Source organism: Taeniopygia guttata, chromosome 1 (assembly GCF_048771995.1).
Source record: "Taeniopygia guttata chromosome 1, bTaeGut7.mat, whole genome shotgun sequence".
Lineage (NCBI taxonomy): Eukaryota > Metazoa > Chordata > Aves > Passeriformes > Estrildidae > Taeniopygia > Taeniopygia guttata.
The window spans coordinates 89898978-89923663 of record NC_133024.1 but is presented as its reverse complement, the minus strand read 5'-3'; the positions used below and the strand labels follow the sequence as shown (position 1 = coordinate 89923663).

General features: G+C 37.9%; 1 protein-coding gene across 3 annotated transcripts in view; it reads left to right on the top strand.

Annotated features, from left to right (window-relative positions):
* Positions 1-20426, top strand: part of TMCO3 (transmembrane and coiled-coil domains 3) — a 34319-nt gene extending 13893 nt beyond the window's left edge. The window contains exons 7-13 of one of the 3 annotated variants that reach the window (XM_030279528.4): positions 522-708; positions 1651-1768; positions 2373-2568; positions 8656-8806; positions 15034-15113; positions 15625-15774; positions 17368-20426. In XM_030279528.4, coding sequence (XP_030135388.1) covers positions 522-708; positions 1651-1768; positions 2373-2568; positions 8656-8806; positions 15034-15113; positions 15625-15774; positions 17368-17481 — 996 coding nt within the window. In that variant the 3' untranslated portion in view covers positions 17482-20426. Of the gene's footprint in view, positions 1-521; positions 709-1650; positions 1769-2372; positions 2569-6890; positions 7098-8655; positions 8807-15033; positions 15114-15624; positions 15775-17367 lie in introns of those variants that run through there. The other 2 variants (XR_003961737.4, XR_005981167.2) reach the window with 2 other exon arrangements.
* The last annotated feature ends 4260 nt before the right edge of the window (positions 20427-24686 follow it).

Sequence of the window (24686 nt, the reverse complement as noted above, 5' to 3'; positions counted from 1 at the left end):
GTTTATGATACTGGATAAGCTTTAATTGAAATATGTTACAATTAATGACCATTTAGCTTAATCTGCTGCTTCTAGTCCGTCTAAAGTCCAAGATAAAAATCAGTAATTCAAGGGTTCCTAAACTGTAGTAGGTAAATTGCTGGTTCAGATTTGCTTCTGCACTGGTTTGGGGCAGGTTACTGGTATTGGTGACTGATTTTGCCTCACCCATTTTTTCTTCATCTTAGAATGACATCCAATAACTGGTCTTTCATTTGATAATTTTAATGTATTTCAACCCATACTGGACAATTTGGCTGTGAGCTTTGGGAATTTCACCTGGTTTCTGGTAGGGAGTCTTTTGGGGTAGAATATCTACTCAGTGTTGTAAGTTGGGAGTAGGTGATATAGTGCGACAGTCTATTATTCTGTGCCCCAGTACTACAGCCCCAAATTACACATCTTTAACTGCTTGTTTGCAATGAAAAGCATTGTAACTTAGCAGTGAGAAAGGTGTCATAAGAACTTGTTTTCTTCTCAAGGTATGGAAAATATCTTTGCAAGGACCCTGCTACATGACAGTTCTGATGATTGCCTTTGGTTTACTATGGGGGCACTTGCTCCAAATTAGACCAACACAGAGCGTCTTCATTTCCACTTGTTTGTCTTTGTCAAGCACACCACTGGTGTCCAGATTTCTTGCAGGTAGTGTTCGAGGAGATAAAGAAGGTAAATATGACTTTAAATATGGACTACTGTAGTATCTAATAAAATCTGAAAGAAGTTGATGTTGTAATATTACAAGAGAAGCCAGATAAAAAACCAAAACAAAACCCACTCTTAAGCCTGGTTTGCAAACAATCATCCTTATTTAACACTGGCCAGTGTGGTGTGTATTCTTGCTAGGAAGTGTACTTGATTTGTACGTAGCCAGTCCTCTTTGGTCAAAGACAGCGTAGTACAACCATTGTAGTACTCTTCATTGAGAACTGACTTTACTGAGTGTCTGGAATCATTGAATTTTTTCAGAGATTACCAAATTAGCCTACTGCTACCTGTCATCAGGGCAGAAAGGTTAATTTAAAAAATTCACATCCTTCTTCAGGAAACAGAAACCAGTTCAGATGGTCTAACAGCTAACAGCTCTTCAAATAGGGACCTTCAAGGGCCATATTTCTAGCTTCTCAAATACTTCTGAATGTTTCCTTTTGAAAGTTTTGACATTGTGCTTTCTTCCACTTAAATCTCCCTCATACAAATTGTGTTAAAGTACTCTTCACGCTCTAGAATATTCATTCTAATGCAAAAATTCAAGGTGTATATTTTACTCATGCTGGCTCAAGTGTGTGTCTTCAGAATAAAGCCTGTATACTCTCAGTAGAGGAATTTCACTCAATGAGTAACTAATGCTTAACTGCTGAGCAAAGTCTATGTTTTTATTTGCAACAGAAATTTCATATTAATGTATTGTTTGTGTTTTAATAAGTCTTCATAGATTAATTTACCTACTAATGGGGAAAAAAAAAGTCCGTAAACTGCTTCGAATAACCTTCAGCCCATTAAGAGCTGTATTGGGCTTCCATTTGATTAAGCCTTTTCTAGATTTCTGAGCGTTTGCAAGCATTCATAGTTTCTGATGACTGTTTCCATGACCACTTTGCTGGTGTACAGGAGATATTGACTACAGTAGTGTGCTGCTTGGCATGTTGGTGATGCAGGATGTGCAGCTTGGTTTATTTATAGCTGTCATGCCTACGCTTATTCAAGCAGGAGTGAGCACATATTCCAGGTAAGAAAAAAATCATTGTATGGATCTTCCCTCTACCCCTTGCAATTAGTATGTAGATTGCCAATATGAATGTGAAAGCATTGCAGTTAATGTCAATTCCATGGAAAATAGGCACTCTGTTCTGTGAGATTTCCTTTACTGTTCCTACTTGTTGTGGAGTAGAAACCTGTAGTAGTCGTACGAAAGTAGTTATATGAAAATAGTCTCTTTGCTATAGCTGCTTTAATCCTGTGTGGTAATTAAAATTTTGAATAAAAAGTTTGTTACTGTAAAAAAAAGAAGTTAATTTCTTTACTTACTTTATTCCCACAGGGCATGTTTTTGTCAAAGACTAAGCAATAGTATTGTTGTGCCTACTGGCTTACCTTGGAGATCAGTAAAAGAAAATCTTTCTGAGTCAACATGGAAGTAAATTCCATGTTGAATTTACTTCCATGGAAAGAGGTTTCTGGGCACTCTGCAGATTTAGTCTTAGTCTTGTTTATTAATATATCTAAATACCTTCCTGTTTTGAGCATTTATGGAATTTGGTATTTTCATTTACGGGGAACTGGTCGTGAAGTATGAGAGACTTGAAAGAAACTTCTTGTTTGTTCTCTTCCAGCATTTTCAAAGAAATTCTGAGAATACTGATACTGATTGGCCAAATTCTGTTTTCTCTGGCTGCTGTTTTTCTTCTATGTCTTGTTATAAAGACTTATCTCATAGGACCTTATTACCGCAAGTTGCACACAGAAAGCAAAGGGAATAAAGAAATCCTCATTCTGGGAATAACTGCATTCACCTTCCTTATGTTAATGGTAAGCTTTTGAATTGATAAAACATTTTTATACATGTGGCAGTTTACTTCATCAGTATCACAAAAGCCATCACACTTAGTGTTATTGCATATACATGTGCCTCTGTAATCATTTGGTTTGAAATTGTTTTAAAACAACCCCCAAATGTGCAGATGATTCCTTTATTATAGCACAGATGAGTAAGAAGAGATACAATTTGAATGTGAATCAGCTGAAATTCTGCTGTTAGCTTTTAATACAGCCAGTTTAAGAATCATGATCTGAGTTTTAATTGTAGGCTACTTTATGCATTTGAAAATCATTCAGGATGGGTTTTGAGATACTGATAATGTCATTTGTGACATTTGCTCACAAGCTTCTTCTCAATAGCAAATTCTCAACACAGTTGTTACTATAAAATAATTTTCTTTTTGTGTGAGAGACACACTTTGGGATGAAGTTAAGAAAGTAGAGAAATGCCTTAAGGTATATAGATTTTGATTAATCCTATTGGGTGTAGTTAATTTTCCCCTGAATTCTCCTTTTTTGTTTCTATCTCATGTTTCAGCCTTCTGAAAAACTATACTGATGGAGAGCAGAATGTGACAGTTGCTTGATAATGTTGTGGGTTTGACACTCCATTATCCTGAATGTGCAGATTGTTACATCCCTCGAGAATAATTAAGCCAAAAAGTTTCTGTGCCTGTTTTCTAGGGGTGTTTGCTTAGTTACTACAGTGCAACAGGAAAAGCTGACCTTCTTCAAGATGAAGGTTTAAAAGAAGTTAGTGAGACTGTTGGTTTAGTTAGTGACTTCTACTGTATAAGTTAAAAATTCCATTGCTCTAAACAGCTATTCATATTTCAAATGTGTCCTCTAATAAGAGAAGAAACAAAACTAGTTTCACCTTTTTACTTTCTAACAAGCAAACGTTACAGTTGTAGAACCTTTTTTTAATAAAAAACAGCAAAGAAACCATTGAAGTTGTATAAAATATTATGGTATCTAGAAGCAGTTTTACTTTAATTAAAACCATGGCCTACATAGAATTTGGCTTCTTATTCCCAAATTTCATTTCAAATATACACAGAGTTTGTCTACATGACTTTGCACAATACATGTGTGTACACAAACATGGTGGGGGGAATATGTTTGAGTTTGTTGGATTTATACTGCAAACCCAGAAGGCTTCTTCAGCATTTTCAAAATTCTTTCCTTTTAAAGTTGATGAATAATTTATCAAAGAGAATGCTACAAAGGATACTGCAGGTAACTTCAGTGAACCAGTTGAGATGCTTGATATTCACTGACATTTATAAATTCTTTGTAGTAATGGTACAAGTTACAGTTTGAATGCACAAACTTAAAAAAATGTAAAAACTGAAAAATTGTTTGCTTATTGAATTGCATAGGTGAACAAACAAATCTTCTGGAAAACCAACCTTATAGATGGTATAGATGCTGTACTTTGTCAGGAGTACAAACATAGGATGAGTGATTGCAATCTAAGCTGAAAAAAATTGTTGCGTATCTTTGGAAAGGTTAAATTAAGGTTTTTGAGTGCCAGGTAGGAAAACAATTAAACTGTCACAGATTCTGCAATGATCTTTCTCCTTCTATTTAAGCCAAGCGTAAATATTGAAGGAGGTTATATAATTAATCTGCAAACACAGAATTTTCTATACTGGTGTAATTCTAAAAAAGCTTTTGAATCTTTAGAGGGGCAATAAGAGAGTGCCTATTTTAGCATCCTTAACAAAAAACAACTCTGTGACTCCATTTAGAAAATTTGAGATACATTTTTAAATAAAAGAACTTAATTCACTGTCTAGCACTGTGAGTTACTTTGCAGGGCACATTATATCCAATACATAAAAAAGAGACTAGGAATGATAGGGTGTTTCTGCCTCATGCTATAGTTGCTTATTACACGCTTCAGTTTTGGCTGGGTTTCTGGGGTCCAGCTAAGCTTATTCAGTATTTGGATTCATGTGTAACACCAGCACATGTAATGCTCATTATTTATTTTGCTTGGTTCCTGTGTTTGAAAAATTTCAGATGATTAATTAAACAAGAATTGCCATTTCCCTGCTGATAAGGGCAAATTCTGTATGGGAGAAAATAGGGAAGGTGAGACAGTAAGAGGTTCCTATATTGCAGTGTGAGTAAGCAATTTTCATAGAAGGATTATCATGTCAGTTGAGGAGCTTTTAGTATGGTTGTGACTTTTGAGTATTTCTGAACTCAAGTCACTTAGATAACACTGCAGCTTGTTACACCTGCAGATATTTTAGTAAGACTTGGAGCTTAAGATACCCTTTCTGTTCCCAGTATTCTCAGAAATAATTGAACTTCCCATCTCTTTTATCCTTTTATCCAACTAGGCAGATTAGGGTTGGGAGGTGGGGATTGTGTCAAGTGCCAATCCTTAATAGTGTAGATGACATTGAGACAAAGTTGTGCATCTTTGAATCATGTACCTTATCTTCAGTAACAAAGGTTCAGTAGATCATTATTGTACTTCCAGCAACTCCTCTTCAAGCTTTGAGTTATGCAGATAGCAGTTTGTTTGTTTATTTGTTTTAATTGGTGAACTGTTCTCCTGAATTGCAGCATAAGGAACAAATCAAACTTGTGGTTTTAAACATGACCATTCAGGATCAATGGCCAAACTGGTAATTGTAAGTGAAGAGTTTTTCCAGGATGAACTGAAGAATATGCCAGCCTAAGGATTCATTGGTGTAGTGTTGCTTTTTCATGTTCTATATGTACAGAAACATTACAAGGAAAATTGTTTAAAACACTGATAATGAAGTGCTGCTGTATTGGAAACCTGCAGGACAACAGTAGTCAATTTTACTGTTTTTTGAAACTGAAATTGTGGAATGTTGTAAGGGAAATAGAAAAATATAAAATCTGACCTGACAAGAAGGACAGCAGTTACATTTACATGTTTATAGGACTGTGCAGACACATGGGATAAAAGTAGCTTCTAGTTTCACTGCCTGATAGTTGACCTGGGATGCTGGCAGCAAGTGGAGGCGAATTGCCAGTTTGCTTTATATACCGAAAAGAAAATACAGTGATGTTATTGCAGTACTTTACATATGAAAATGTACAAGGTTTTTGTGCAGTGTCTTATGGATATTGTTACTAGTATTGGAATATCATTCTTTGCTTGCCTGAAGTACTTCTCAATGGCTTATAAACTGCTTATGAACTCTTTTCTCTTTTCAATTAAAAGAAGATTAAGGAAGAACTGTAATCTCAAATATTTTAGTTAATTATTTCATAAAATGCAGTTGAGATAGAGTTTTTACAAGGTTCACTTAAAATTGTTTCAATTTCCATTACAGCTTCACTTTCTTGAAATGCAAGCTTAAAATTCACCTCTTTACTCTTGAGTTACATTTAAGTTACTAAAGCCTAAAATTTTAATACTCTTATTTCCACAAAAATTTTATTTAATTTCACTGGCTTACCATATTCATTAAGCTTCTGTGATGATTAAAGAGTAGAAATAAGATAGACATCATTAGAGAATATAAGCAAAACAACTGCTGAACAGATGGTTGAGATTTGCCCAGAACATGTTATAGCAGTAATGTTTATTTCTTTATTTATTGATGTGGTGGAACATTTCAACATAAAGATCCGATATTCTAGTGAAAGCAAAGCAATCCTTTCTGAATTGGATGAGACCCTTGAATACAACTGAAAACTAAGTTATGCTGAGAAAAGCACGTGAATTGACAAAGTTTTTCATGTAATTTTGACTGAAAAGGCTTTCTGTAACGTAAGAGTTGAGAAGAGGACAGTGCAAAGCCCGGGGATTAGTAATGGCTAAAGCTCTATTGGTAAAGGCTGAACATTAGAAGTGATGCAAGCAGAGAGGGAATACTAAATGCTCAAGACTCTCCAGGTTTTGCTTATGTAAAAAACTCTGCTGCGAATGCCTTCCTGCCAGGAAAACAAGTCCTCTCCAGTATGTGTGTGTACATGTGCCCATATATTATATGTAATAAGCCCTGATGCTACAGTTTTAGCTGTGGAAATGTGTCCACTTGTAGGTAATACTATGGGACAACCAGCAACCAAGAAGGGAATTGTAAAACGAATTTCTATATAAAGCTACGTCTTTTCTAACCTAGTTGATTCTGTAAATCTGAAGAACAAATTGGAGGAGGGGAGAGAGTCTTAAGCAGATGATATCATTGCTTGGTTCTTTTCTTGCTCTCTGATACACTTTATGCTCTTCTGTATGTAGAGTGACCTATGGCTTTTGTAGAGCTGAAGTTAGAGACTAGACAAGGAACAGTAAAACTTGCCTGTTTTTTTACCAGGCCCTTGAGCTTATACTTGGCTTGCCATAAACTGAAGGAATGTAATTCAGTTTTTATGCTATGGGAATAAATTCCCAGTTAGACTTGCAGTTTGCTCCAGTTATGTCTGATGCCTTCTGAACAAACATGTTTCTTTCACACTCAAATTGCTCCTTGCTTGAAGAGTGATACTCACAACACTGCAGTATCGTGCAATTCTGGTACAAGGTATGCTGCATGTCTTCCTTTATGGTAACCTAATCCTGTCCAAGGGAATTTTTAAAATACTAGTTATAAAAGTTTTGATGTAGTGCTCTGTTGCTGCTGATAGCACTTAAGTATGGGAAGATTATAGCTGAGTAGTAAAAATAATTCCAACTTCATTTGAATAGGCTATATTGGACCTTAATCATCCACAAGAGGCTATGACTTTTGGAACAACCAATGTATGATTGAGAAGAACTTAAGTGTTTTCTATTTATAACTGTTTCCTTAATTTTATTCATCTCTTGGTGATTTTAAAGTTCTTCATTTATATATTGCCTTCTTCCCTCTTACAATTTTAAATTGTTCTAAAAAGAACTGAAATTCCTTATGTTTTAAAATGAGAATTACTTTACCTTTTTTGCTTTGCATGATCAGCAACATTGACAGAACCAATTTATTACCTTAAATAGCTTGCAATAAATTACAGAGCATTATCACAAATACAGTTATGTGATGAGTATTCAGACATTATTGTTTCAATACACAAAGGTCTTGGGGGTTATTTTTAGGTGCCATCTTATGCATAGTGTGGAGACGTATTTATTTTCTTTTGCACTCCTCCATTAATTTCATGTTGCCTGAGTTTTTGTCTAATATCTTACAGTAAAACATCATTCAAGATATGATGAATGGTGTCCATAAATGTGCTATAGTGTATTCTTACTTAATCTAAATTAGAATAAAACTAAGTAGTTGGTTTTAAATGTTCTATTAATATTAATAACATTGTCTTTTCTCAGCAAGATGACTATCTGCAGCTGCATGATTCTGAAGTAATTATCTTAAAACATACTTTATACCATACCATGCATTAGAAGTGCAGTTTGCTTTTTTTTAGTGTTCCAATCCTTGCCTTTTTTGTTTAGTCTCTTTACATGTTTCATCTCTTCTTCTAGTACAGCATTAAAATATTAAAAAAGAATGAAGCAGTCTGATTCTTTCAAGTAGTCATTGTGCTTCATTTCAGCAGTTTACTTTACACACTTAAATGAATCCCTGTTCAGTAAAGCACAGACACATTGGAATCAAATTTACAATAATAAAATACGATTTACGCCAGGGACTTCTGCTAGATTGAGACTATTCTCCCAAATATAAGCTTAGATTTTCATTTTTTCCCTCTTGTTTGACAGCTGAAAAATAACTTATTCTTACGCTTTATTTCACAGCCGCAGTGTATTATGTAATCCTGATTCCAAAGCTGTCATAGTCTCTCTCTGACTTGTGAGTTCAGATGCTGTCTGTAAGGGTCACACAAAACATTGCAGTGTAGATTAAGAAATTTTTTTTGGTTTTGTGGGAAAGGACATAAGATAAAGGGAGAAACCAGATTTGTGAGTCTTCAGTATAATACAATAGTGCAGAACATTGAGATACATACATTGAATTCTGTTTGTTGTTGAACTTGCATAAAGACATAGTAATTTCCTGCATTTGGTATGATGTAAAGTTTTATAGTTTCACTTTGAAATGGTATATAAAGTCACTCAGCAGTAGATTCTCTGTTATTCCTTAACAGATCACAGAGCTGTTGGATGTTTCAATGGAGCTGGGATGCTTCTTAGCTGGAGCTCTGATCTCTTCTCAGGGTCACATGGTAACTGAGGAGATTATGTGCTGTATTGAACCAATACGTGACTTTCTTGCCATCATTTTCTTTGCGTCTATAGGTAATTTCCAAGAAATCTTACTTTAAAATATTTGATACTTATATGTAATATTAAATAATGTTAAATCTATACTATACAAAAATATATAATATATAAAAACATTGCTTACAATATGGGTGAGGAGAAAAAATATTGTCTATAATGTGAGGGGAGGCGAGAGATTTTATTTTGTTAAAATACTGTACTGTTAATTGATCACAACATTGGTTTGCCTTTGCTACTACTTTAAATGTAACATTCAGTTTCAGAAGCCATTTCGATGTTGTACTTCCAAGTCTTGGTTTAGTGTCAGTTTTTCAATGTTAATTCTGAAATCATCCTATTTAAAACATGTAACTAAATATCTTAAGATAAAAAGGGCTTGTTTTGGTTGTTGATATGTTGGAGTTTTCTTGAATGTTCTCTTGCCTTTCCAGCAGCTGTATATGTAATTTATACTAATATTGTACTACTATTTGAGTCAATTGATGAGTAGATTTCAGATTTTTGTGACTTAGTTTTCTATAGAAGCAGAATGTCATAGTGTCATAATTTTGTATAGCTTGTTTCTTTAGACATTTAGTTGGGAGGGTGTGATCTGCATGTTCTCAATGCAGGGAAAAAATAATTGAAAGAAGATGTATCTCAGACATTACTTGAATGCCAGCTGAAATACAGCATTGAGGTATAAGATGAGGGAGTAACTCATTATGCTTGATATCCAAAAGGAGTTAACTTAGAATACTTACAGTAAATCAGTAACCTGCTTTAGAACTGCTGTGTTCTCTGGCTGTCTGTGCATGCCCCAATACGCTTTGTCTAAAGGAGGCTGGAACGTCACTGAGGTGTGAGGCTGCAGTGGGTGAGGAGGCAGCCCTGTGAAAGCACTCGCCTCTTGCTGTGGGTTGTACAGGAGGTGCATGTCCCTATGCTGGGGACTTTGCAGTCTCTAAGAGGGGGTTTGGATGTGGCCTGGTGCACCAACCCAACCTCCTTCAACCCATATTTACTCAGAAAGTCCTAGGGTTTGGGGCTTGGATTTTTGCAACACTACCCTTGGTTTTTCTTCTGCTGTTATTTTAAGTTTTTAATTGTTCTTTTTATCTCCATGTATTTATTCAGATAACAGTAAAGTCCTATCATCAGCATACTTTTAATGCTTTCCCTTATTATATACCTGTTCGATACTCTTTGTTTCTTAACAGAAACTAAAACTGGTAGCTGTCAAAACAAAAATGAAATAGCTATGCTTACCAGTCTTAATTTTATTTTCATTTTTTTTAATGTAGCCCATGATAATACCTTCTGGTGATGAGTCAGATTACTTAGTAATAAATATGTTTATTTGAAACATTTATTTTTTAATAATGGGAGGACAGTGATGAACTCTGATGAAACTTGGGCTTGTGTAACTGACAAGCTTGCATGAGTAATTGCTAAATGCTTACAGATGTAGGTTGTTTATGTGTTTCAGTAAAGATGGTGATGGAATGGATAGTGTTATCAGGAATATGAAGCATGACAAGTGATTATAATTTTGCAAGGGACTGAACAAAAATCCTGTCCTACACTCTTGTGGCTGCGTAAATAAGCAGTAAACTGGGGTAAAAGAAAATAGCAATATGTCAGTTGGCATGCTAGCTGCACTCCATACAGCCTGTATTTTACTCTAAGGAAATTATTTTAGTCATTCTGCTACAGATTTTTTTAAAAAATCCTTTAGCAAATGTTGCCATTATAATTGCAAGAAGGAGTAAAAAGAAAATTGTGTAACAAATTTGTGTGATTTTACAGAAAATGAATGTTATTCCTACATCAGAAGAAAACCGGCTAAAAAATCAGTAGAATTATGTTACAGGCCTCTGACAAAATTGTGTTAATTCTTGCTTGTTTAAAAAAAAACCAACAACAAAAACCCCTCCAAAACTGACAAAAAAAGAAGACCCAAAATCCTAAAAACCTGCCACCCTCAAAGAAAGTCCCCTTCCTTCACAAATAAAAGTTAGCCATTCCCCCCCCTCCCTTTACCTTTAATTACTTTTAAATTTTGTGCTTAACAGTAAATTCTGTGACAAGGAGGTAGATTTTGAAAGGAGCGATGTGATGTTGCAAAGAAAACCTGAGAAAACAAAAAGTATTCCTTAATTTTTCTTCTTACTAGATTTCTTTTTAAAGTCTTCTTGCTTGCTCTCTACCTACATATATACACATGCAAATTATGTATATATATAAATATATAGAGATTTACTGCGTAAAATTATGTAAAAGCCACAGGGAAAGATTCTTCCTCCCTGCTTAAAGAGAAGGTTTGTTACTATATGCAGCAAGTACCTTATAGAGAGCAGAAACACTTGAGCTCCTGAGGAACACCCCTGCAGTAGTATAATTTCTGGTCCCTTTAGAATAAAGGCACAAATGGAAAAAATTATCTTAATTGAAAAGTGACTGTAAATATGTCATTTGGAAAAGTTCATTCCCATTTTGCTTGTCTTAAATGCCCGCTTTTCTGTTCTTACTACAGAAATCCTTCTGGTGCCTAAAAGCTGAGCTGAATATTACTTGCTCATGTAACATCCAGAGCAGTGGATCTGCCGTTAGCTTGACCTGTGCAATGGTACTGCTTTCAAATTTGCGCTTGGGTGCATTTGTGGCAATAATGCACCTTTGCAGTTAGGCATTAACAGCTGCACTTTGAGTTACTCTCTATCTGTACATTTGTTGAGGCCTCTGGGTGTTCTTCAAGGTTCCTGGCACTCTTTATGCCACCTACTGAGGTTAGAGAGTTTCTGTTACATAGTGTACAGATCTTTACCCATACATCATTTGATTTTGTTTTGATTACGTTTTGGAAAGATGGAAGTGATCTTTGCATGGAGTGTTTGACTGTTTTAAAAAAGCTCCATTTCTTTTTTAGTCTATATGTGGAGTATAGAGTTTGAAACTGGGCATCAAGACCCTCTCTGCCACTGGTGAGGTAACAGATTACTTCCCCTGACTGACAAGTTGTGTGTTCTCAATGTGCTCTCCAGATGTACCCACCTGCCAGGTTCCACGTTTCCCTTCCGGGTAACTCCTGTGATCAGTGTTGGACCTGGAATGCAAGATGCTGTAAACCCTTTAACAGCTCAGTCTTTTTCTTCAGAAGATGGGTGATGCTGACACTGCCAGCACCACCACTGGCCAGAACAAACATGTGAACACAAGGATTGTCCAATGAGCCTCTTTATACTTCCATTGAATCTGAAGATCCCAACTGGAATTTGTTAGGTGGCATGCATCACCTTCTTCTTATCCATTCAGCTCTACTGCTTTGTTCTTTTGAATGGAGCACAATTAAACTTGAAGGTTTCATGCTCTCAGAACTGACAATAGAGTCAAAAGGACTTCTGGCGTTCTTTGGAGTCCTTGGAGTCCTTTTGGAGGACTTTCCCCTTTGGAGAAAGATTAAGAAGATTGGCTTTCCCCTCTGCTACCTAATGATCTAGCCAGGACTTGTAGTATTTATTGCATATGCAGGCTATGATCTTAGGACTCTTAGTAGACACAGACTTCTTAGTAGACACAATGCATAGCTAACATGATTTTTCCGAGTGATGTCCTGTCTTGAGGATGTGTCAGAATTAATTCTACCGGCTCCAGTTTGACTCACAGAGTTCTGATTTTTGTACTCTTTTTTGCCATCAAGGATCTCCAAGATTGCTTTTTTGATGTTGGATCTAACCGGGATATGGTCAAGACCTCTGGATCTTCCCATGCTGTTTAGAAACTATCCATCAGATTGGTAGAATCTGTGTAATTGAGGAAAGAGGGAGTTTACTTGTTAAGAAAAAAATACTTTTAAAAAGATTGTGAAAAGCCTTGCCTGTAATTGTCCATAGAACACATACCAACTCCTGTGAGTGAACTGTGCTTTTTGGCTTGACAGTGATTCATCCCAAGGCCTCTGTTCCAGCTCTTTGTGAACACTGCTTGGAGCTCAACGTCTGGTAGCTTGTGGTCAACTCTGTAAAAGTGTACCTGTTATCCTAGCTGTTGACTGCTGGCCAGTGTGACATGTGCTGATGACACTGCTGAAGTTTTGAGTTATTTGAAGTGTTTCTTCCATGTTAGATAATGATTTCAAAATTACTTCTGAGCTTAGTCGAAGTTTGATCAAGACTATTGCAATAATTGGCCATATTCATGCACCTTCTACCTATGAAATGAATATTTCTGATGGTGTTTGTGTTGTCAGGAAGGCGCCATGTGCTTGCATAGAAGTTTGATAGCATTTCTGTCCTTATCCTGGCTTTTCATCTAGGAATGGAGCGAAGGTCTGTACTGACCATAAGAATACCTTATGATGGGATTTATTTCCTAAACAAAAGTCTGTTTTCTCATATGTTGTTTTGTCTGCTCAGAATAGCATATGTGACAGGTTTAGACTTGTTTCCACCTTGCAGACACTGTCCTCCAAAGAATTGGTATAGAAATCTGCTCTAGTTTGTGCTTCAGCTCTTTGGAATATGGAAATAATCTCCATGCTGGGCAGCTGTTCAAATGGACTTCAGACTGCCTGCGTGCTCCAGAACTGAACACACCAGTAGTGATGAGAGCACTCAGCTTTATTTATAGCCTCTCTTGGAAGCCTTCAGTTCTAGATCTGGCGGAATTGTCCCTCTTATCAAACATGCCATTGCTATGGGCTGTATTTCTCTAATTGCTTTTCATGTATTTTCTGAGGTCGACCTAAAGGTGAAGGAGCACTGTGGATGTGATATTGCAGTGAAACTTGCTACTTCCACATGCATCTGTGCATATATGTGGATTTCTTTTTTTGGTGTGGTTTTGGTCTCTATTCTGCTGTCTCTCTGCTTTGATAGTCTTTTGCGTTTGCGTTTCAGTAGTTGGAAGGAAATAAAGAAATAAAGAAAATAAGAAATAAAACAGGGTGTGTGCATGCTGTCTGGGTGGCACTTGTGTAAAGATCTCTGATGCAATTGAAGAAGGTTTCCATTGGCAATTGAATGTGCATCCAGTGAACAACCTGTGAAGTTACTGTAAGTCTGGAAGAGATGACAACTCTTGGTTCTCTACAGCTCTCTACACCACTACAGGGAGGGAAAATTAGTGGAGCCTTGTCCTGCATTAAAATAAGAAGTTACTTACAGCATTGATTTACATGCTTTATGCTTTAGAAAGCTAAATTCTTGTCCTTCATCAGAAATAACTGGGTTGGAGTAAAGCCAGCTATTACGAATTTGTCCAGAACACCACCATTATTTTGATTTCACTTTTTAGAAGCTATTATGAAGAAGGAATGAGCTTCCGAAGACAACGCAGTTATTTTTGCCTGTAGAAGTTCTGCATACTTCAGGAGATAAAAATGGGCTTAGTTCTAAGATCATTCTTCAGTGACTCTAGGACTTCTCCAACAAATTGTTCTTTTTCTTATGTTTAATATTTGCAGGATTTAGTTTTACGTTTTGAGTTCTTTGTGGTTCTTGTTACCTTTCTTTATATAATTACCAAGTTAAAATCACCAAATATTGCAAAAAAAAAAAAACCAAAGACAATCCACTCCAACAACAGTAACCCCATCAACATCATAGTGATGGGTTTTTCTGTAATTCCTTAATTGTTAGACTGTGCTCAAGGGTTTATGGCTTTACCTGATTCCAGTCTTAAGTGACTTTTCAAGTTCAGGTGACTTTTAGAGTTTGGAAATGAAAGTTGTACAATGAAAACACTTTGGATTTCTGTTGTAGCTATAGTCTGTGCAAATACTGAGTATCACGTTCCTCCCAATGTGATAGTCCATTACCATACCATAAAAAAAGTTAATGACCAGCAAAATATTAGAATGACTGTGCATAACAATGGAATTATTTTCTTGCAGGGTTTTTATAACTTTCATTAGATGTGTGTTTCAGTTCAGATTTTGTATTGTTGACTGGTGTGGAAGACAAAAGATTTTAGATATTAAAATGCTTGTGCATCAGTCATATGCAATTTAATTCAGTTGGGAATATTGCCTATGCTAGACTTCCCCGAAAGAAAAAAGGGCTGGATATTGCAGGACATGCTTTTGTGATCAACTAGATATTTAGGGCTTTAGTGATATAGTGGGTGGGTGGTAATTAGTTAAGGCTTTTTGTTTGATTTGTTTTGGGAATACAGTCTTGCAATTAAATTTATTATTAACCCAGAAAATTACCATAGTAAGATATTGGCCTCAAACTGTGCAATATTGTTTTCTTCCCTTCTAGGACTTCATGTTTTTCCCACTTTTGTAATATATGAACTCACAGTCTTGCTATTCCTTACATTGTCTGTCGTCATAATGAAGGTATTTTCTTTTACGCTTTTAAAAAATATTTTAATCTTCATTAATCTAAGTAGTCTTTGTGCTGCATGCCCTAAAGACAATTTATGGAAGAACTGAACATTTGATATAACAGAGAATATTACTGTAAATATGTATTTGAAGGAATCTTACTGATTAGAATACAGTTTGATACAATAGTCTTCAGGTATTTAAAAAGAAAATTATTTAATGTTAAAAGTAAATTGCACATGGCAAAGCATCTATTTCTCTCAAGCTTGGGATTTGTGATAGTTATCAAGTGTTTTATTATAGTAAAGAAGATGCTACTTTTTACTGTGCAATGTATGTTTGTCTCTTTTGACATTAATACAGAAGACACACTTAGAGGTCCATTATTTTATGTTATGTCCAAAATTACTCTATTTGATGCTATGTATCTTACAGAGATAGTACTATTTGTTTATTGCACTTCTTTATTTAAACAAACAAACAAAACAAACCCCCAGTAACTCAAAACCACCTGTTTTTAAAGTTTGTCTTGGCAGTGCTTGTCCTTTCTTTGATTCTTCCAAAGACCAGCCAATATATCAAGTGGATTGTCTCAGCAGGACTGGCACAAGTCAGTGAATTCTCTTTTGTTCTGGGAAGTAGAGCACGCAGAGCAGGGATCATATCTCGGGAGGTAAGCTGTTCTGTGGTTATTAACTTCATTTTTTGCACCTGAATAACTACACTGTAATACAAAATCCCAGTATTTGAAATACCAATACACTCCAATTTTGTGGCACCTCTCAACTGTTAAAAAAGTAGAATCAACCCATACAAATGGATACTTTTATGTCCCTGACAGGGTTTCTAGTGCTGGTTCTCACTTGTTTCATATTGTACCTTAGTATTTTAAATAGCTTAGTTATAAATGCTTTACCTTAACTTCTCTCAATTACAACTTAATTATGTGAACAGTGAGTTGCAGATAGCACCCAAGTCATAAAGATTGAGAAGCCTTTGCTTTTAAAATCTTGATACAGCTATTGAAAGAGGTATAGGAGTGTACTATACAGAGAGAATTTAGGATTTGAAGAAGGAAATACCAGAAAATAAGAACTGGAGAGCAGATATTGTGAAAATTGCCTTAACATTTAAACAAGCAAATACACTTGTAATCACTTTAACCTGTAAAGCTTGTTCATTTTAATCCTGAAACAACCAATGTTTTCGGTAGTTATGAAAAAAGTCCCCTGGGAAAGAAGCCTTAGTTTTATTCTGAACTGTGAGAATGTTACTTTTTTTGGAAGATAAAATCTGATTTATGAAATTAGGTAAATTATGGCTGTAGAGATACAAGAACTGACCTCACTTTCTAGTTCTAGCTGCTTTATCCTCTGTGCTTCTGCTCACAAAAAATGCTCTCCTCGTGCTCTGAGGTTTTAATTTTCATTGAGTAAAGGTGGTTCACTTTCATGTTCACTCCTTCATATAATTAAGAGTTACAAATATCGCATGTTTGCATAGAGTTTCAAGGTATCTATATGTGATCACAGAACCAGTTTAGGGGCCCACCCACTGAGCTTGGAGGCTTGTAGGCTTTCATTTTTTTCTGCTCTCACATGATTATCTAATGTATAGGTTTGTATATCTCTGAAATTTCCTAAACTCATTATTTTGCTTGAGACCTCAAAACTACTTCCTGCCACTGTTTTCCAAGATTTAGTCAAACTATGTAGTTAGGATCCTTTTTTTTTTTAGAAGATCTAGCATCTTAGTAGCATCTTCTTTACTTAAAGGGATTTATGTTTGCTTTTTTCTGTTGATGAGCAAACTTATAAGTGAACTTTGCCATTATATTGTTAAACCAGAATAGTTTAGAGTGGTGCTGGTGGGGTTTTTCATTTTCTTGATTGATTGGGGGTATTTTTGGTTTGGTTTGTTTGTTTGGGTATTTTCATTTTGGTTTTTAAATAAAGTGATAATTGGCTTTTGACTTCTTTACAAATACTGCATTTTCAAAATTGATCACTTCACATAAGAAAATTGTATTTCTGTAAGCTCATAATGATGTTTTTGCAATTGTATCTTCACACCGGGTAAAGAGGTAATTAGATTATTTGAGCATGTACTTGTTTGCTTTTGTAGCAATATGCAAAGTGGCTTAGGAAGACAGGTGAAGTCTCTTGAAAACGTGGTCTAAAAGAGCCTAATCTCCTCAAACTTCTAGATACTTATTTGTACCACCATGTAACCAAGAGAAGTAATGGCTTTTCTTTGCCTTTTGCAGGTCTATCTTCTTGTTCTGAGTGTGACTACTCTAAGCCTTTTACTTGCCCCTGCCCTGTGGAGAGCTGCAATTATGAAATGTGTTCCGAGACCTGAAAGACGTTCAAGTACTTGATCAAGATTTGCACAAATAGAAGGATATGTTCTCTTGCAAGGAAAACATCTTCATTGTTCATTGTATTTCTATGCACTCAGAAAACAAGACCTGTTGAGTAGTCAGTCCTCTTAATAAGCACTTGGTTATAAGCCTTATACAGACCTTAAAACAAAATTCAATACTAAAAAATAATTACGTAATATGAATTGCACACCTTTTACAAAATTTACTTTGACTGATTGGAATCTACTAGAACATTTGTTTCTGATTCAATCTGTTATTCAGAGCATAAATTATTTTTTTTAAATATAGTGTCATGCAAACTATGTTGATTGGTTTTTTTGCCTGAATGTGCCTTTTAATTTTCATCCTGTTAATGCTGGTTCATCACCAGATTTTGTTCAAAAAGATAAAAAAGATATATATATATATATTATGGTGCCTATGGTATCTACTTTCACTAAATGACTTGAGTCATTTTCACATTTATGATTTTAATATAGCAGTATAAAATTAATTACAAAACAAATTTCTGATGGTGAATAAAAGAGTGATTCTCTACACAAAGAAAAGGTTTAACTGTTTAGCATCAATTCCAAGCAATTAATTACATATTCCAATTCATGCAGCCAGTACTGCATGATGTTTTATTCCAGAATGCAGCATATTTCCTTATAGTGGTATATTTTGTGTTAGCTCTTGTATTTATTTACATATTTGACTAAAAATTGACAGTAAGAAAGGGCATAATTTATGTTTGCATACTGAAAGTTGTTACCCATTCTTGTTGCTAACTGCTGCTACAGTAATGGTTTACAGGGGTGTTTTCTTTTAAATCAAAAATAAATATGGTAAAACTGGGAAGTGTAATTTCAATTAGATGTGAAAAATAGTACTTCTTGTAACCTTGGAAGTTGGCTCTTAGTTGACACTATTCTAGATTTGAAATTATTTTAAGTAAATTAGCTCACAGAAAACTGGAAACAGCAGACTGGATGTGTATTTGCAACTCCACGACCTTTTAAGTTACATTTACGTTGAATAAATTGTTAGTCTTCTTAAAATACCATGATATTTTAGAAAACAGTGTTTTGAATGTGATCTTAAACGTGGTTTTTCTTTAAAATGTTGTATGTAGTGAGATAGGTCTTGTAAAAGCCCATTATTTAAGTGTCATAGAGAAATCTTACTCATAGGCTATAACCTGCTCTGTGACAAAGCATTTAAGAATCATCTTGAGGTTCATCTGCTAAAACCAATACTATTTAAGATACATTAACACTTCAGGTCAGTATTGCAGTGTCCTCTGAAATAACATTGATACCCACAAAATGGTTAGAAAAAATGCATGTTACAGGGTTTAAATTGACAATTAAAATGAAAATTGTCCTCCAAGTAGCAACACAAAGCTTTGGATGGATTTTTGTACTCTATACCTCTTTCTCCTATAGCAGCTTCAGTTTCTTCTGTGTTTTCTCTGACATTTGCTGGGCTTGTCTAAATGAAACTTGGATTAGTCTGGAGCGTGCATGTACTGGTGGGACAGGATAGATATCATCATATTTGAGTTCTTGCTCACTGGATTTGGAGTTTTCCCTCTAGGCACTAATGCTTCATAATAATTGGAGGAATGTATGGCAATTCCACCTCCCCTCAAATGGTTTCTAAAGTTGTCACAAAACACACAAATGCAGAACAAAAAGCTGCCCTATAAATAAAATATTGTTTAATAAAATGAATCTATAGCAGAAAAGAAACTCAAAACTGATTTTTTGCTATATTTCAATACTTTTATTCAAAATAGAGGAGCAGTTCAGGTTTTATGGTTCCATTTAACAGTCTACTAGCTCAGACCTTTTACTCTTTTCCAGGTACCTCACTGAAATAATTTGTTTCTTAACTCTCCTATCCATTCTGTCCGCTCACCTAGCTCATTGTTTCTGCATGAAATACAAGCATCTTTCCTAAATGCTTCATTTTGGCTTTGAAAGATGCTTGTTTCACATGTAGTTTGTACCTGTTTCAGGGGGAAAAATGTATGACAGGTCATGGTAGAGATCTCTGTATGGTTTCCATTACGTCACTTAGTTAGCCCTTCAAGCAATTATGTGATGAGTAAAAACTTTTATCTAAATAAATTGCTGTGGGTAGTTGTAGTTCTCTAGAAAACTCTTTAAAAGTCAGGAAAGAGACTAGGAAAATACTGATGGCATGTGTCTCTTAAAAGAAGGACAATATTTTCCTGAATATCTTTTAAAATATTTGAGTGAAAAGCTCTTTGGTACCATGTTCAAAAAAGGAAAGCAAGCATCTAGATACCTTACTGGTTGCCTCATCTCTCAGTTCTCTCCCAAATAAACTTTGTCATGGTTTAGAAATAGTATTCCCCAATTTAGTGCTGTCACCAAAACCAGGCTGTCAATTGTTTCCCCTCTTCCCCCCAGCTGGAAGCACAAAAGGCAAAGATTGTGGATTGAGATAAGCACCATTTACTGGAAACAGCAATGAGATAAGAAAACAAACAGTAACAGCAACGATATTAATAACAAAATCGTACAAAGAGCACCCCCAGACAACAACAGTTTCTTCCTGGAAGAGAGGGAGCCCCTTTTTCCTGACTCTGGCAATGAGGTAGGATGGTATAGAATAACAAGGTACACATGCCCACTCCAGGTTCCACTCCCTCATGCCTGCTATGAAAAAAAAGCTCTGTCCTGGCCAAAACCCCAAAACTGGGACAACTTGGCTAGGCTTTAGGAGAACTGGGAGAAGAGGAATAGCCTTGTGTGTTCTGTGCCTCTTTGTTGACACAGACTTGGGTTGCCTGGTTCAGTATTAGATGTAAGTGCAAATTGGTGATCTTAACAGACATATCGTAAGTCTGTTTGCAGACATTTGAGATTGCCTCATAGAAATCTGGATGTATATTGAGATACTGTAAATATTTCCTGAAATGCAAATAATGGCTGCATGCATAATTCCATGTCCAAATGGGCTAGTCTCATGATATGATCTTAGGACAGAAACAACAGACCTTATTCCTGAATGATCACTCATTCCTGTATGAAAAATGGGGAGAATATTGCATAATCAGCCCACTTAGATATAATTGCAGCTTTTCAGAAACATTATGCTTGTACTGTGGAATATTCTTTTCTGTGTCAAGCAGGTAAAATTAAAGCAGAGTTCCAGAAGCCCTGAAAGGAAAATCTACTGATTTGTTGAAGGTTTCTTGAAAAACAATGGTCTTTTTCTGGAAATTCGTGTTCCAGGTTGTTGGACAGTGGTTCTATCTCATTTGTTAACTAATGATCAGTATCATTTTAATACAGAAAAGCTGATACGGAGCAGAAGCCTCATTAAGTGATGAGAGGATATTCCTATGGTCAAGCTGAACGTAAGGAAGTGAAAAGGAAGGTCTTCTCTATGCTTGACTTGCAACTCATTCAGCTACTTTGGGGTTGAGTTGGTTTTTTTTTGGGGGGGGGAGGGGGTTTGGTTTATTTATTTTGTAGGTGGATTTAGCTGTGCTTATTTGGCATGGCTTCCTGAAAATTTGAGTTCTTGTGTGTTGCCCCTTAATTGCTATCCTTGATAATTCTGTGAAGATAAAGGAGCCAAAGTAGTTTAAAAGCTGGTAGTGTGGGCTGTGCTTTGTGAGCCATTTCCCTGGCCTTGGGGTCAGATTAGTGTATATGGACCCACAACCACCCTACTTGTGGCTTATCCCATATAGAGTGGGTAGCTTCAGTTTGTCAGTCGGAAGGTATTTGTGGGAGCTGTGAGGTGGTTTCCTGAAATTGTGGCTGATGTAGGTCTAGGATGGCTCAAGAATGTGGTGTGGTGGACTAAGTCCTTGGCACAGCCTTTTAAAAGCTGTAAGAATTTATGCTTCCTATCATTCTCAAATATGAGGAAAAGCATCCTCACAACGCTTGTATTTCACTTGTTTTATGATTGGACATCCTCAGCTTTGCAGGCAAAAAGATGTGGGAGTGCCTTGTATGACAAAATATTGCTGTACAATGATGCTTAATAGAGGGGGTGAGAAATCTAGTGTGGTCTTGCCTGTTGGAACAAACCCAGGAACAATCCAACCACAAAAGCACTCCTGGGGTTTGTCTAGGGAAGGAATCCATAGTTCTGCTCGGTAACCAGTCCTGGCAGTGTTCCAGCATGTGGGCAGTGCCAAAGGTGGAGGAAACGGGATCCCTGAATGACAAGAGGCGAGCCACACTAACAGCGTTGCTATTTTGTGGGAAATGCAATTAGCTTGTAAGGAGCAGCAAAGTATCAGAGGTCCAGTGTTGACCTGACAACCAGGGAGCCAACAAAACTACTGCAGGGAGAAGGAAGAACAGTGAGATGTCCTTAGAGCTCAGAGATGTGTAGCCCACTCAACACATAAAGGCAGAAGGCAAAAGCATGCCTCTACCAACTTCGCCCAGATTTGCTCCTTGGGTTCTCCCACCGCCTCTGTTGAGTAATTACCAGTGCTGGGTTGGACTTAATGACACTTACAAGACAGTGGGACTAGGAAAACCTTCTGCTGGCTGGAGACAACAAACTGGACAACGTTGTGACAAGAGTGACTTAGGGATAGCTGATCCTGCCTTGTGGGAAAAACCTGTATCAGAGAGTAGTAAAAATTTCAGTTATGGTACCAAGCTGTATTTTTTATTTCCTAAAATAGAGTAGAAATTTGAGAATTGGGAGATGGTAACTCCCCAAGAGGCCAGATGCTGACAAGGTGGTCAGGTGACATGAGGTCTTTAATTAAGTCATGAGTTTGCACAGATCACAGTGTTCAGATTGCATTGCTCCCCATTCACGTGCATTTCCTCTGGCATCTGTTGAAGCTTTCTGCCTATAGACTAGATGACCTCTTGAGACAATTTTCTCACGTCTGTCATGAAGTCCTGCCGCACTGATGCTCTTTAAAGTTATGATCTGTTCTGATTTTCGTTCACCCTTAAAAGGGACAGACACTTCCCAGAAAACTGTAAAGTGGAATAGCCTTCCACCACTACAACACAAACGAAATCCTAAAGCTCCAAAATACCTGCAAAAGGTGTGCTCAGAGATTAGAGAAGTGTTGAACATTTTTTCACCGGTACAAACACTTCAAATTAGTTGCGAACAACCCTCGGCTAAAGAAGAAAAAAAAACCAAACCACTACCTAACAGTTGAGCATGTTTGGGCAGTTAGCATGTATCAAAATAAATTCTAGCGAACTGGGACACTCCTTGTTTGTGCTTGTTCTGTTGACTCGCAAGTGTTTTTCCTACAAGAATTAATGTAAAACAAAAGAGCAGGAGGTGGGTGGATAGGGATGTGAGATACATAGACGGTTTGAACCCTCAGGCACAGTATATATGACCTAAAGGGTAGAGAGCAGCATTATCAACTGGAGATGTCTTTCAGGAAGCAATTTTTTTTTCCTGCAGCTGGCTTATGTGTTTTGTGTGTGAAAGTTTTTGCTGCTTTCTGAAATGTTATAATATTATAAACACAATTTCATTATTACTTTCTTTCTTCGATGGCCTTTCCCATCAATCTTAATCAAGAGGAATGAAGAAATGGGGTAATAACCTTACAGTAGCGCACGGGGGGGGGGGGGGGGGGCGGGAGGGGAAGGGCGAGATGGGAAAGGCATTGTTAATAAAACACTCCAAAGATTGCTATTTATCAGGAAAATGAACGTACTGTTTCATTATTATGGTAAAGCACAACAATTGAACGTCTATTAAAAAATCCCAAAACAGAGTAAGGTATAAAAGTGAACATGAATCTGATAGACTCGTGAAATGCATCTTCTCCAGCATTCTCTCTGCTGGATTTGTCTGCTGCTGCAATGTAGCGGCTCTGTGCTCGTGTGTTCTATTCCCACCTAGTCGTCTTTCCCAGGAAGCAGCACGAATTTAGCGAAAGAACGAGCCTTTTACTTCCTGCTCCTCTCTTCATTGCGTTATGAGCAACCTTGTACCGTGCAGGCTTGCTCTTGCGTGCAGAACTGTGTATAGCTTCCTCCCCATCGAGCAGCCCTGCATCCACCCCTGTGAGCGGTGATGAGCACGGCTCTTGAGCTTTCCTTGCTTTCCTGCAGTTCCCACTATGACGGCTCTGCCTCTGCAGGCCCCCCAGCAACGCTGCAGGTTCTGGGGTTGTTTTTTTGCCCCCAAAACTAACAGGACACTGATGTAATTTTATCACATAACCCTCGCTAACATGCTCTGTTTCTGCGGTCGTCATGGCACGCAGAGGCTGCACCGCCCGCGGTGCTTTGCTTTTGGGCGCAAGGTTAAGAGCTGCAACCGCCCGAAGGAAAACTTTCGCTTGGATTACCACAAAATCCCTAATTTTGGCAACGATCGCTGCAAGCGAAACTTTGCTCGAGTAACGGCCGGACAAGACGCGATGAGGAAGCACCGGCAGCAGGATGTTGTGGCAACAAAACCGCACGGCCCTGCCCGGCCGGACCCCGCTCCGCGCCGGCAGCGCGGCCGCGCCCGCGGGCACCGCTCGGCACCGCGGGGCGGGCGGGGAGTCGGAAGAAGGCGCGAAAATCCCGCGCATGCTCCATGCCCCGCTCCCTCCGCGCCTTGGAGCGGCGGGCGGGCGGGTTGGCTTGGCCGCTCCGCGTGTGTGCCCGTGCGAGGCGCGCCGCGCCCGTGACGTCAGCGCGCAGCGTCAGGGGGACGCACAAAAGTGTAAGTTTCAATTTTTTTTTAAAATTTTATTAAAAAAGAAAAAATAAAAAAGAAAAAAAGAAGAGACGAGGGACGAGTGGCGGGGTCGCGCGCGCAGGGTCCGTGGGAGGGTTGGAGGGGAGGATCGCTGCGCTCGCTCGTCCCCGCTCGTTTACCCGCATCGCCCCCGTTCCCGCGGGCAGCCCCTCGGCGGCAGCGGCGCTGGGCAGGTGTGCGGGGCCGCGGTGTGCGGGGCCACGGCGTGCGGGGGCGGCCGGCCGGGAGCCCGGCGGGCCGGCTGCCGGCGGGGGCAGAGGCGCGCTGGGAAGTGACAGCCCGCCGGGGGAGACCCTCTTGCTCCGCCGCCTCTTCTGCCTGCACCCCCTCCCCCGGAGCGCGGGGGGGGAAGGCGGTCCCTGCCGGTACCCTCTCCTCCCTCCTCGCTTCCCTCCCCTGTTCCCGGGCTGCCGATGTCGGTGTCCCGCCGCCTCCCCCCGCCCCTGCCCCCTCCCGCCAGGCCCGCGCAGCCGCCG